The sequence below is a fragment of the Polyodon spathula genome, chromosome 19 (assembly GCF_017654505.1).
Source record: "Polyodon spathula isolate WHYD16114869_AA chromosome 19, ASM1765450v1, whole genome shotgun sequence".
Taxonomy (NCBI): Eukaryota; Metazoa; Chordata; class Actinopteri; order Acipenseriformes; family Polyodontidae; genus Polyodon; species Polyodon spathula.
This window is the reverse complement of record NC_054552.1, coordinates 26,548,858-26,563,423: the sequence shown is the minus strand read 5'-3', so window position 1 is coordinate 26,563,423 and position 14,566 is coordinate 26,548,858. Positions and strand designations below refer to the sequence as shown.

The window sequence follows — 14,566 nt, the reverse complement described above, 5'->3', positions numbered from 1 at the left end:
GTGCAATAATGTATTTGCAAATCGACAACTGGGATGAACACCTGAGCTCAGGTTTGAAAACAACCTCTCAGTTTCAGCTAATCATATGTCTGGGGAAAGCTATACAGCAGTTATTTATTTTTGGATGTCTTACGTCAAACTTTTGCTCTTGTAACTATAGGGATTTTGTGACTCCTAACAAACGAACCATGCATAGAAAGCATGCTGAAAACCCTTTACTTGAAGATCAAGCAAAAAAGACTGGAAACCCATGGGTGTCGTTCCACAGCAAATCAAACAACAAACATTCATAGAACAGGCAAACATTCAATAAAATGTAACTCTTATATTAGTTAATTTGTAATGCAGTATCAGAAGAAAATCAGTCTCAACAAGCACTTTCACAAGCTAACTTCCTGAACAGCCAGCCCCTAAACCTGTGGACCTGGAGCTCAAACAGTCTTACGTTTGAGTTTGCTCTCTGTCAAACTACTTTGATTTGTTACATCCCTGATCTGTACACTGTTGTGCTGGGAAAGCCTAATTCAGTATCAACCATTACTTTGCACAATGCATGGGTTTAAACCTGTAACAATGGTCCACGAGTCTAATAAAATACTGTTCAAGTGCACTTCCAAACTAATGAACAGTTTCTACTGGGATTTAAGACACCGCTAGGATGCTTTGCCCCTTGATGTAGGCTTTACACAGAGGTAATCAGATCAGAAATCATAACTGTGTTAAGAAAACTTTAAATGCATACTACAAGAGACTCAAAGAGTGAAACAAGTACAAAAAGAAGTAAAACATGTTTCATGGCATTAATATAATAGCCCATACTTTTTTTTGTACTTGTTTTTTTTTTTTAATAAAAGAGTAATTGTATTATTGCAAGCGCACAGCTACCATTAACCTTCTCTGTTATTGTATTGGCTCTTGGTTATTATGGGATATTTCATTTAAGTTAGAGATACAGTACCAACTACACTGGCTCATGTAAATACATTTCTTTACATGAACCAATGAGGGTAACTGCTTGAAACCTGACCTACAGTTTAGATGTTAGTGGATCTACAAAAGTCTCACATTTGAGATACATGAGCAGTAAAGGTACACCTCCACCTGTTGTTACAGCTCATCTGGAAGGTTGCTGTAATAATACCAGGACTGTAGCTGCACATGTTGGTCTACTACTCTGTTTACACCAGTTTATCTATTTCCAGCATTGTAAAAGTCACGGTAAATGTAAACACGCTCTGCTGCTTTGGTCCGGCTTCTTCAATCCTCTTTACTTAGCGTTTATAAGCAATAGTGATAATAAAGATAAAGTCAGATATGTTTCGCCTTTGCTGCTAAGTTGCTGTAACAGACCCCGTCAGTCTAGGACCTGCCCCTGTTAGATCATTAGAATAAGGTCCAGTGTGTGACCTTGGGCTTCTGTGCCTTAATCTCACTCATCTGTTAAACTGGGCAGGAACAAGAGCTGGCTGGAATAGAGATGTCACAGTTGGGCAAATCATTTCTAAATAATAAATGACATAATAACACACAGAGCAAAGAAATGGAAGACGCATAGCATTAGTCAGAGGACACAAGAGTGCTATCAGGAGCCATTTTGGAAATAAGCTTATCGTACAGTACTGTATAGTGTTCAGTTATGTTGGTGCAGTTTATGAAATCCATGCCAGTTTCATTTTTTTTTTTTACAAGCTATAAAATACTGGGCCGCTACTGGAAATGTTTTAATGCATAGTTATTTTAGAAATATTATAGTTTGCTATTCATAAATCCATTCTAGACTGTTGTACAAAAAGTCAACAAAATGTAGAAAGGTTCCAAGAACACTACACAGTATTTCATTTACAAAAGAAGCCTTCAATAATTTCAGTTCAATATTTCATTTTCTTGAATGGCAATATTATCTTGAAAATACCAAAAATGAAACAATATATATATTACAGAATATCAGGAATGCCATTTGTGTTGGTAAATACAGTATATAAATTAATATTTTATATAAACCGGCTTATGTATATGCATGCTACATATGAATCCTAGTTAGGATATACTGTAGTTCTTCAGTGTTTTTCTTTTCTGTGAGGAAAGCCTAAATCCTGCTCCACAGTTATTATTTTGTATATTATTTCTTCTCCTTGTCTGTATATTAATAAAGAAAACAAGTAATCAAAACCCAAAGGTTGTCAGTGTGATTTGTGTCTCATTTCCAGAAAAGTGCACTGAAACCAACAACAAAAACACACAGAAGCACTGGAGAGAGAACAGCAGCAGGAAAAGGAGCTTGAAAGAGAATGGCAGCTGAGTTTTAATTCTCCCTGATGATAAGAATACAATTACCGATACTGTGAAAACCTGTTTAGTCTCAGTGGAATGAACAGTTCTGTGGCATCTTGAGGACGACTATCAGTTTAATTCTTATTTTAATGTTTTATCTATTACTTGAAATGTGTACTGTTTGCAGAGAATTTTTCATTATTACTGTCATCTTTCTTACAGTAATATTTACTGTATATATATGTATATATATGTATCTATTATGGTAATGATATTACTATATACAGTATATATATATATATATATATATATATATATATACATACACACACACACACACACATATATATATATATATATATATATATATATATATATAGTACTGTGCAAAAGTTTTAGACAGGTGTGAAAAAATGCTGTAAAGTAAGAATAATAAAATTGTATTTTCATTGAAAGATACAATATTCTAGGTCCTTCACCACTTTATTTTCAGTGGTGAAATTGGTTTGCTTTGCAAATGCTTTGTTAGAGGTCACTTATGTGCAGCAAGTACGCTTTTAAATATCACAGGAGCATCCACGATTCACACAAATTATCAGCACAGCTCTAGCCTGACAAGACACTGCAACAACAAGAAAGAAAGAAAGAAAGAAAGAAATACCTGCTGGTTGCACCTTCAGCCCCATTCCCAGTACTGTGTGCTGGCTTAAAGGTTTACCAAGAAATAAAAAAATTGAAAATGCTGTTCCAATGACCCAGAGCTGGTATTGATACGGTCCATGTGTGTTGAGACTGGGAGCACTAGTGCTTTACCATTACAGTGTCACTGTCTGTGCTTGGAAGGGTTGTGCACACCCCTGCCAGTCAGCTCCCTGGAACAATGATCTTTGCAGCAGTAAACATTCAATCCATCTTATCTTCCCCTGCGAGCACCTTGTAAACTAAAGAGAGACAGGCCTACTGAATGACAAAGTGCCATTGACACCATGTGCATTCACCATTGATAAAAAGCACTGGCTACATCTATAGATGGGCGGTGGGAGAAACGACCTTCTTAATAATGTGCTAAATCCAAACAAACAGCAAAGCACACGGTATTAGCCTGCTGCAGTATGCAGAACATTTTACAGAAACTATGTAAGTGTGTCTTATCAAGTACCTATCTCAGTCTATGGATACAAATGCACATTTTTAACATATACATTTAGTGCATTTATTGTTGCATTAGTGCTATTGATACCGGCTGTCAGCTGTTGTATCAAGCTGAACTTGGTCTGTGCACAAAATTTAAATAACTCCAGAAAACAAAGGGAATAGATCAGCTCTGTAATGCAAGATTTTTGTTTTGGAAGTCCATTTGACAGCTCTCTTGCCCTATTGAAAAATATATAGTTTTCCCCCTTTTGATACAGTGAAGTGAAGATGCAAGTAGCACTTACCGCATCGCTTTATGTAAAGAGGTAAGTTAGAATGTTTTACTTACCAATGAAGGTATTCTTGTCACAAAGCAACATAGCATCAGGTTTCCTCTGATTAGACCCGAAGGTTGGCCTGCAGATAAACAGCAGAGCAGTCAGTGATTCAAAGCGGTCATAAGGAATTTAATATATACATGGAGGAACGGGTTATGTCAAAAAGTGCCAGGTGAGGACAGCCAGAGGTAATAGATGTGTGCCCTAGATGTCCAGGATAGGGTCCCATTGTGTACAGTATTAGTACCCCAGGAAAGGGGCCACATGTTCAAACAAGAGACGCCTCAAGCACACACCCTACAGTAGCCTAAATGCAAAAAGATAGTGTTGAAATGCTACAGTGAACGCAACTAAGCATTGCCGTAAAAGTTTGATTGATTGCTTTTTCTTAAAATGCTTAACAACACAGAGCCGTAAAATAAAAGCAAGTCAAGCAGACGTACATTTCATCTAGTGTCTTCATCTGTGGATTCAATCCAACGTTTGCAACAATGCAACATTTGCAAACGTGAGTTGATTTTTTTAGTCCCTGTAGACAGTTCCCGAACACAATGTGGGTGTTTCATTTCACCTGAAGATTGGTGGGCCAGTGCTCTAAATTAATTTCCTGTTAATCATTGTTTCATGTGGTCTTCACAGACCACAAATGCACAGAAATGTACAGAAAGTCAACTCCATTTAAAGTGAAATTTAAAGTGAAAAAAAAAGTTCCACCATATACCCCAAATAGGTTTCATATGGAAGACCAAAAGGGGTGCAAATGCACCCCATGAACATAGATGTGGTTAACTTATAATTTACAGCACAAAATTACACAAAACTGGTCTATTATTATATATACAATTACTTATTACTCTGAAATGCTAAGCACTTTTTAAAAATATTTTATTAATTTAGTTAAAAAAACCAACAGTAAATGCTTGCAGAATTTCACAAACACAAATAAACAATACACAAATAAATATTATATTGTACATAGAAGCTCAACATGTACAAAACTTAGCAAATAATCAAATTGTCAACATACACCTGTGCTTCAATATAATGTTGCAAAAAGCAGCTATAGTTTTTTTTGGAGAAAGAAAAACAGTGCACAAAGGGACCCTGCATACATAACAAAAAAAGAACTTGAAAAGGCTCCAATCCTCAAAGAATAAAATAAAATAATTCCAAAGTTACAAAGTCCTGCAAGATGAGGGCACATTATTCCAAATTTGTTGTCATCTGTCTTCGGCGTCGATTCTACAAGTCAACAGTATCCCACATCTCTCACTGTAAGCTACTGTATCATTAACATACTTTCCCTCAAACAAATGTAAGATTTATGTTTACAACAAAGCAACAAATATAGCCAATATTATTAAAGCAACAACTGATGTGGCCCTGCCCTAACTCCACTGAGATGTTTTTTTTTTCCTTATTTGTTTTTTTTCCCTGCAAAACAGCAACCCTGATGTATCCCCTAACTGTTTTAAAACTACCTGAGTAAAGCAAAACAACATATTAACAGCATTCTAGTATCTATGACATCCATGAGCTGACTCTCCATACAGCCAGTTTACCAAAGGGGCTAGGTGGATGAAGTACACCACTGGGGATTTCTTCAGGGCAGACTGCAGAAGTCAGCAAACAGTGAACCAATTAATGCTGTGACATGAAATGCATACTTTATATTTCTAAACATATTTTACACACGGGGATTGTGCCTTTAGGTAAACAGATTTACAACACAGCTTCACTCTCGCTGGAACTGTATTTTTTACTTCAAAACTACTTTCTCAGTTTTTGATATCTGAACAGCTCTTATCAGCTGCAATGTTTTATCTGTATAAGCCTATGAGAAGCATGCATAGATGTTCCACATATTTTCATCCAACATGACCTCAGCAGCGATCAGTCCTCCACTAGCACTGGTGTATTATCCAGCCATGCAAGACTTAAAGAAAGGCAATCACTATTAGTGTGCCAGTATTATTTGTTCATAAAAACACTTCAGCTATTCAATCCGCCAACCTGCAAGATTAAAGGTATTGAATCTAAATCCAGTGATCCTTTTAGATCATTTAAATACTGTCAATTGTCTACAAAGGTTATGAACCACAGCAGTATGTTCTTGTGCAGCATGAGAGCTCAATGATACACAATACAGAATGGCATTCAGAACATAGGAAACAGCTGTAAGCAGGAGAGGCAAGAATGGATAATACAGTCCACATATTTTATTGAAGCTGAACATATTTACACACTTATAAATTGATCTGAAAAGGCCCGAATGAGACTTTCCCTACTGAAACAGTTTTTTTTTTTTTTTAGTGCCTTTGGGGAATGAAAAGGCACAAGGCAAAATCTGGAATGTTTAACAAAGGTCACGATACATTTAACAGCATGTCCCCAGGCAGCCTAAATTAAGCTTCCACCATAACCTTCAATTCACCTCATAGACATGAGCACCAATGCATGTCAGAAAAATAAATGTTCTGGCAGGATATGTCAAGCCATAATAAACAAAGTCTAAACAGACACAAATATCCCCTTTCCCCAGGTTTAATCCTAAAGAGAATTCAAGAACACTTGAAATCCAATTCCAAATGCTGTATCCATTTGAAAATTGAAAAAAATAATAATATTTGGCCTAATTATTTTCCCCATTTTGTAATCTGGGTAAGTACTGATTTCAAACTGTGAATTGAACTACAACTGAAACAAAGGTACTGATACAAAACTTACAACGTATCTGACCAAAAACAGTTATTTCCACTAACGTTTATTCTGTTGCGGTTGTAGTGTTTTTTGGGGGGGGTTTTTTGGTTAACTTATTCCACTGGAAAATGTGTGTGAGTTGTGAGAGTGATTTGGAGCTTCCTTTTTTCTAAATGACCCTGGAGGGCATTAATCAAACCCTGGTATTTTTTTATCAGCAAACATAATGAAAGCACCTGCAACATCTGCCATCACCATTATGGTCTGAATCAGTTCCCTGCATAGTAAATACTTCTAGGCAGCAGAACTAATGAGCTCAGGGACTTTCTTCAGTGGAGAAAATGACATGCAGTTTTTCGTATGCATCCCCAGCTATGCAATTTCATCTTAGTGCCCGAGAAAACATTAACAAAAACGTTACTTCCCGATCTCGAATCATCCGTGACATGCAGGCAGGCATTTTCAAAGAGAGTTTGAAGAGTCATTGTCTGGAAGACGTCAAGTAATAAAGAGGACTCCTCCAGCTCAGAGGATGATGACTAGGACAGAGGTGTTGTTGTTACAGGCATGTTCATTTACCAATATACAATATGCTTTACCAATATTCCTATATGGCAGGGCAAAGCCCTGCTGATAAATGTATTGTATTTATTTACAAGAATGGTGGCTTATTGTTGTTATTATTGTATGTATTTATTGGGGTTATGTAGCACGGGTCTGTCACAAAGACGGCCAGAGTGGGTGGCGTCAGACCAGAAGCAGGAAAATAAACAAAGACAGAGGTGGAGTTTGGTGGAGCTGAGCGAATGGTCTCGCTCAGCATTTACTGAATTAATAGACAGACAGGAAATAAACAGTTGGAACAATACAAAAACAGGACAGGGCACTGGTAGCCAAAATAAACAGAAACAAAACGGACTAAACTTAACAAAACGGTGCACGGACAGACACTGACAAACACGGTGAGTTTTGAACACACAAGTATCGTGCTGGTCCCACCAGCATGCAATAGCAATTGTAATTGAAATTATCACTCTCCTACTCTCTCTCCCGTTCTCCACTCACCTCGTGCCTAAATACACATATACATTTTAAACACTCGTGTTACACAGACCCGTTTAAATCCCGTGTACCAATGACTATACGGCAACATTAAACACACAACATATAACTGATAATATACACAGGGGCGGGCACTTTGTCACAGGGTCATTTAATGTATTACTGTAAATGTGGTCTGGCATAGGCAATGGTAGCAGGTCGTCTCTGCCAGACATCTCGTGCGAATGCGTGGTCGGCAGCAAATTAATTATTAACAGATTGGCTGTCGATCACACAGCTAACAAAAACGGATGCAGAATGTGGCCATCTCTAGATTAATTTACTGCTTATCTGAAAATGGTCACATGTATAAAAACCTGCAGCTTTGGCTGAATGGTTAGGGTTGTTCAGAGGCAGAACGTAAGGCAAAGAGGGTAAAACGAAAGTAGAACAAAAGAAAGAAAATAAAACAACTGCTACTCGTGCTGGACAGACCAGCACAGTACTTGTTTTTGGTGGAGGGAATTCATTTTGTGTTCGAGATTTGTTTTTGTTTCACTGTTTGTTTTGCTCTGAGAGCAGTGTTTTGCTTCAACCTTTTACTTTAATAAATACGCGCACCAGCGCTTTCGACTCACAGCACCTGTGTGTGCGTGTGTGTGTGTGTGTGTGTATCAACTTCCTGGTCTGGGTAGGTTGCCACTCAGCTGTCCTTCCACAGCCTAATAGATTAATTTGTAGCATTTCATTGCAACACATTGAGTATTCCTTTGTATTAAACAGCTCTTTTATGCATAATTGAGGTTGTATCTTTGTAAATAGATCTTTATTTGATGTTTTATTTTTTCCTCAAATTGAGGACAGGAAATTTGGGCTGCGTCTTAAACTAGAGGGCCTTTACTAGAGGGTTTAAAAATACGGACAAGCACTTTGCCTCTTGACAGCCACCGGACTTCAGTATGAAGTTCAGTGGTTGAGCTTTGATAAAGTTAAGCATTTTCACAGCAGTGTCCAAGACACTTTTCATGTTGGCTGGCATTTGTTTTGCAGCCAGTGCTTCCCAGTGAATACTGCAATGCTCCCAGTACAGTAGAGGCTCCTTTACAAACGGTTACAACCAATCCTACAAGACTCCCTGTCCTTGAATGCGCACCGTCCATGCAAATCTCTATGCACTTACCCCAGTCCATATCATTTTCTTTCAGTTCATTTTCAGTTTCCTGAATATATCTCCTCTCTTGTTCAAGATGGTAAAGGGCGACAAAACAAAACACCTTCCAACAGCTCACTTTCAAACTCACAGCTCATGTAAACTGATGACACTGGCAAGATCTGTGGCCTCATCTAGCTGGAAAGTCAACCACTTTCCCCTTCATCCGATCAAACAGCAACATAGATTTCTGTTGGACAATGAGCCATTTAACAGTCTGGATTATGACATTTAAAGCAGGTTTAGAGATTATTGATCATGATTTCTAATAGGATATACGGTTTGTGACTTATGATCATCATCATTTTAATGGGGATGGGTTACAATGGTATCCTCCTACTAGCACGGTTCAAGAAAAATGTGTGCTGTACTGCCATGATCATCTTAACTTTCTCCAGCAAAAAAAAAAAAACAACACAATACTGCAACTTAAACCAAAAAACACTAGCCTTGCTGTTTACCACACATCCATCCAGGCTTTTACAACATTTGGCTTCCATACTCAGCTTCCCTCTATCCTGCAGTTAATGAGTAAACAACCAGGTTCCCATGAGGATTCCGCTTGGCTGCTTAGTGACACATTAGCACTGCCAAATTGCTCCACAAATCTAAGAACTCAGCTAAAGGAGGAAAGTGAACCAGACAGAGTTCTACTCAATTGATAGTGTATAAACACTGGTTGATGCTAGATCATAAACATATATCCCTTTGTGTACCATGAAAATCAAACATCTAACAATGCAATACGTAAAACCCCAGGGAGTGTGGCTTTAAACAGTGGCACTTACTCAAGGGACTCCTCAGTGCTTGTAAGTACAGTAGCAAACATACTGTATCCCTGTGAAAGACACATAATACATTTTGAAAAGGACCCCGAACACCTGTGATCTGATTTACATGGTCGGTATGATCAATAACCTCTTGTCCACGCCACAGGTCCCAAAACATATTCTTTATCAGCACAGAAAAACCACAAATTCTGTTTACGCTGGTCACCATAAGCTAAATTCCGTGAACCTGAACAATTTGTGGTAAAGAATATGTACATTAATATCAATCATTAGCATCTACCTGAGCAGTTCTCAAGATAAAGCTAAAAGGTAAGTATCATATAGAATGATGGGCAGGCGTACCATGACTAACACTCACTGTAACAGGTAAGATTTGTGGAATTATTTTGTTAGCTATAAAGCAAATATATTGTCATGGCCATGCAGTGCTTTTGGATTACCTTACCTGAGTGATTAATATCACTTTGGAATGATGTCATGCCAGTTGTCTCACGCTTCCAATTAGTTTTTATTATGCTGTTGTTTCCAGTTCATCTGAAAAGAAAATTGCTTCAATACGTTAGCTCTTTGACAGGATGCGAGAAGGCAGCATGCAGTAGTAGGCAACTCACCAATCAAGTGGAATGCAAACTGTTATTAATTGTGATTGTAATCCTAGCTTGTTAATTACCAGTCCCCTGGCTTTCTTCCTCAGGTCACCACTGGGCCAAATCAATAAACATGGAACATCTGGATCAATCCAGTACTGGTAGGTCAAAAACGTTGGACTTGCAATTTCTTCTTATTAGTGTATCAGACATACTAGTTTTGGAAACTGGCCTCACTGCATGTAAAGACCTGTTTTCAATTGGTCCTACCAGTTTAAAGAAGTGCTTATCCTCCACTCCCTGACTTCTTGCAACAGTATGAAGTACATTTCATAACTTCCATTACTGTATTACAGTAACTGCTGTTGCAATACCAATGTGTAACTGAAATATTTAGTTGTGCACTCTGCCTGCATGTTTTATGTGTATTGTACTGTAATAAAAAAACAATAACAAAATAGTAACACCTGTTTCAGTCTTTACGGTTTAACTTTGTCCAGCGTTGTTTAAGTCTGGAGTTTCCCATACATTATATATATATATATATATATATATATATATATATATATATATATATATATATATAGACACACACACACACACACACACTTGTAAATACCTGAATGCGTGCCCCTTCACACTGCAGTACAAAACGTGAGCTTGAACACAAAAGGCCTTCCTTTGGTATGCAGATGTTTTAGATGGAATGACGTATTTTTGATAAAACCGTGTTTCGCATTACTCTGAACATCAGAACCAGCTCGTTTGGGTTTGTAACAAAACTAAATCCTCCCCGCGACGACCGATAAAAAATGGTTACAAACAGAATATATTCCAAAATGCATGGATTTATAAATATTCAATTTCAAAAATGTACAAATGTACTTAACAAAAAATAATAACGCGCGGCATTCCCTCTCTGCATCGTTCTAAACAAAGCAAAACAACACATTTTAGTTTCACAGACAAAACTGCAGATGTTGTACTCAACCAAGTTAAACCACTACATGGGTTTTAGTTCCGCTGGTAGGTGTTATCTGGCTGGCATACACTGAATATATACGATCATAAACATCACTTACCTTGAAAAGCTGTCCTTATTGAAACTCCATTCTACAGCGTGTAATCAGGTGGAGTAGCAAGGAGCACAGATATCAACACAATCCAATTCATCAAGTAAGGTTTCTCCCTCTCTACCCGAAGCCACATCCACTCTGTCGTAATTTGCTGTTTTCTTAAAGCAACCGGTTCATCTACAGTGGATTTCAAAAGAGAAAGCATCTGGTATCGTTGGTTTAGAAGTGAAATACATTTTTTTGTCGATTTTCTTCCCATAAAACCTTTATTTCGACATCGTAATATGTATCCCTAAATACATTTTTTTGTCGATTTTCTTCCCATAAAACCTTTATTTCGACATCGTGATATGTTTTCGGTTAATATAATTGAATTACTAGGGTACTTTATTAATATAGTCACCGATCTTTCCCATATGAGTCAGAATATGGTGCGGTTTTTTTGTTTTGTTTTTTTTTGGCAAGTTCCAGCAATAACTTTTGGTACTGTTTTTCACATTGCCACAAATGTTAGTTAAAACCATTCAATTTTCATTTTTTGATGTTTAATCTGTATAACATATAGCAAACATATTGGTAATAAGATATCCATAATATTCCCCCAAATTAAAATTACTGCTTGAGCAATATTCAAGTTGACACAATTCACTTTCTGAGCAGGTGCTGTAACACCATGTGACTCCTCATACAGCTTAACTCCAATGATTACCACAATGATCTGGGTTAAGTCTACCCAGAGCCAGCTCTACCATGGCCTTTTAAACTAACCACTGAGACACAGGTTTTCAATAGCTGTGGTTATGATCTAGGTCACTAAATAACTTTGCATGTCTTTAACCCACAGCATTTGGATCTGTGCTATATTGAATACCATAAGCCAAGGTCATGTTAGTTAAAAAATAATCAAATCCAAAGTGTGGAAAGATTTTTAAATGGTAGAGCCAGACGTTCCAAAGAGCATTTTAATGCATTCTCGTTTATGTAAGAACATAGGAACATAAGAACATAAGAAAGTTTACAAACGAGAGGAGGCCATTCAGCCCATCTTGCTCGTTTGGTTGTTAGTAGCTTATTGATCCCAAAATCTCATCAAGCAGCTTCTTGAAGGATCCCAGGGTGTCAGCTTCAACAACATTACTGGGGAGTTGATTCCAGACCCTCACAATTCTCTGTGTAAAAAAGTGTCTCCTATTTTCTGTTCTGAATGCCCCTTTTTCTAAACTCCATTTGTGACCCCTGGTCCTTGTTTCTTTTTTCAGGCTACTCTAGTATGTACTTACTGTATGGTATATGCGTTTGCAAAAACTGTTTTCTGCAGTGTGTGCACACTTGCAGCAAGTGATGGGACTATGGTGTGTGAAATCAACATTGATTTCAACAGTTCTTCCTCTATTATTAGTGATATATTTTCTCTGTTAGTGGAAACGTTACTTGTTTAATGAAGTCTGCATTGCCTTTTCGCTTGGTTCTGACAGTTGCCTAAACAGTAACGCATGTGAACGTTAGTTTAAGTTGAGCTATGTTTGAATCAATTAAAAGTAACTCACATTCCCTATCATTCCATCAATATTTGGTATTTCAACTTACATCTAAATATTTCAGATTGAAAACCATTTGTTGAACCAGAAACAGCATAATAATTCATAAATCATCAGTGCAGTTCTACTTGTAAAGTAAGGACTTGGTCCTGCTATTAACAGGCTTATATGGAAGAGGTGTCATAAACAGAAATATTAGCAGATTTGGGTTCTGTAGTGTTCATTGCAAATGTTAGTAAATCCCATTATATTTAGGGTTCAAGGTTGATGAAAGACGTATGGTTTGAGACAGCCAACGGAAAGCCTGATATGACCTACTTCAGGGGTCTGCAAAAACCACTAGAAGCTTGCATAGCTCATACTGGACATGTGAAAACATTTACATTGCTGTTACAAGCAGCACCAAGCCTTTGTGAAAAGAGGCACTTTTTGAAGCATCACTGTGTTGATGAATACCTTCTGAAAGAGAACTTTAGACTGCCAGTATTCTCAATTTGGAGGTGCTTTAGTCTTTGTTTTTTGAGTGCCCACAGAATTATTTTCACTTATGTTCAAAGCTGGAATGTGGTCCCAAGAAAGTGGACTAGAGTTCAATGGTTTGATGAGACCTTTGAAAACTGAACCTTAAACGTGAATCAATGACAATCTGAACCACTTCGACCTCATTTAACATAAAATCCATGAGCAATGCTGAACAGTTTGTTTAAATTAAAGAAGTGTTTTGGCAAACACAGCGTCATGTACTGTTTTACAGTGAGAGAAGCAAACATGCAAGTAATTGTCTTAAATAATACTTTAATTGTTCAGAAATCAATGTTAAATTAAAATGCATACATGTTCAAGTATTTTTTTTAAATGTGGAATTTAAAAAGGCAGCGACTTCTGCCTGAACTTGTAAAAGAAATGCTTCGTAACGTGTATGTTTCACAAAACCATGTTGTGTTCTTTGCATCACTGGAAGCTCCTATTGAATTAATTGAAGTTCAGTGCTTAAACCCTTATACCTGTGAGGCTGGCCATAACACTGCTAAAACAACCGTAGAGATTACTGAAGTCAAGAGGCGGAGAGTTACATGCAGCAGCTAAAGAATTCCTCCAAAATCCCTTTGTTTGTGCCTCACTTAAAGCTAAATTTTAAACCTGCCGTTTCATTATAGAGCACATTACAGAGACTTGGTCCCACGGGAGTACTACTCGTTTGGCCTCCAGGGGTAGGGAAGACTGCTTGTAAGAAGTAAGAAGATGGGCCGTGTGTCCTCTATATTGATGAATTGGATTCATTGTGCCCTAAGCAGACAGGCTCTACAAATGCACCTGAAAACCACCTTGTCGCTCAGCTTTTAACATTGATGGATGGTATCGGGAGTGAGGACCATATGGTCATTATGGTAGCGACCAAACGGCCAGACACTTTCTATCCAGCGCTTAGGAGATCGGGCAGGTTTTACAGAGAGGTAATACTAGGACGTACTTTTAACAGGATTGTGAATTTGAGAGTTAGTAAGACAGAGTCTTGTTCTTGCTATTTTATACATTGTAAAGGCAACCTTTATGAAAGGACCACATGTCTGTAGTGACCACGCTCTTTCAGTAGCTATTAAAGCAGGTAGGGAACCCACAAGGAAAGGTAAGAAAAACATTGATGGCCAAACGGTACCTTACCTTACCTGAGTGATTAATATCACTTGGAATGATGTCATGCCAGTTGTCTCACGCTTCCAATTAGTTTTTATTATGCTGTTGTTTCCAGTTCATCTGAAAAGAATATTTCTTCAATACGTTAGCTCTTTGACAGGATGCGAGAAGGCAGCATGCAGTAGTAGGCAACTTACCAATCAAGTGGAATGCAAACTGTTATTAATTGTGATTGTAATCCTAGC

General features: G+C 37.6%; 1 protein-coding gene across 3 annotated transcripts in view; it reads right to left on the bottom strand.

The window, feature by feature from the left end:
- LOC121294752 (probable phospholipid-transporting ATPase IM) overlaps positions 1 to 11,428 on the bottom strand; it is a 44,903-nt gene extending 33,475 nt beyond the window's left edge. For 2 of the 3 annotated variants that reach the window (XM_041218813.1, XM_041218816.1), the window contains exons 1-3: positions 11,155 to 11,428; positions 9,931 to 10,019; positions 3,755 to 3,822 (exon numbers count right to left, since the gene is read on the bottom strand). In XM_041218813.1, coding sequence (XP_041074747.1) covers positions 3,755 to 3,785 — 31 coding nt within the window. In that variant the 5' untranslated portion in view covers positions 3,786 to 3,822; positions 9,931 to 10,019; positions 11,155 to 11,428. The remainder of the gene's footprint in view (positions 1 to 3,754; positions 3,823 to 9,930; positions 10,020 to 11,154) is intronic. The other variant, XM_041218814.1, reaches the window with a different exon arrangement.
- Between the last annotated feature and the right edge of the window lie 3,138 nt (positions 11,429 to 14,566).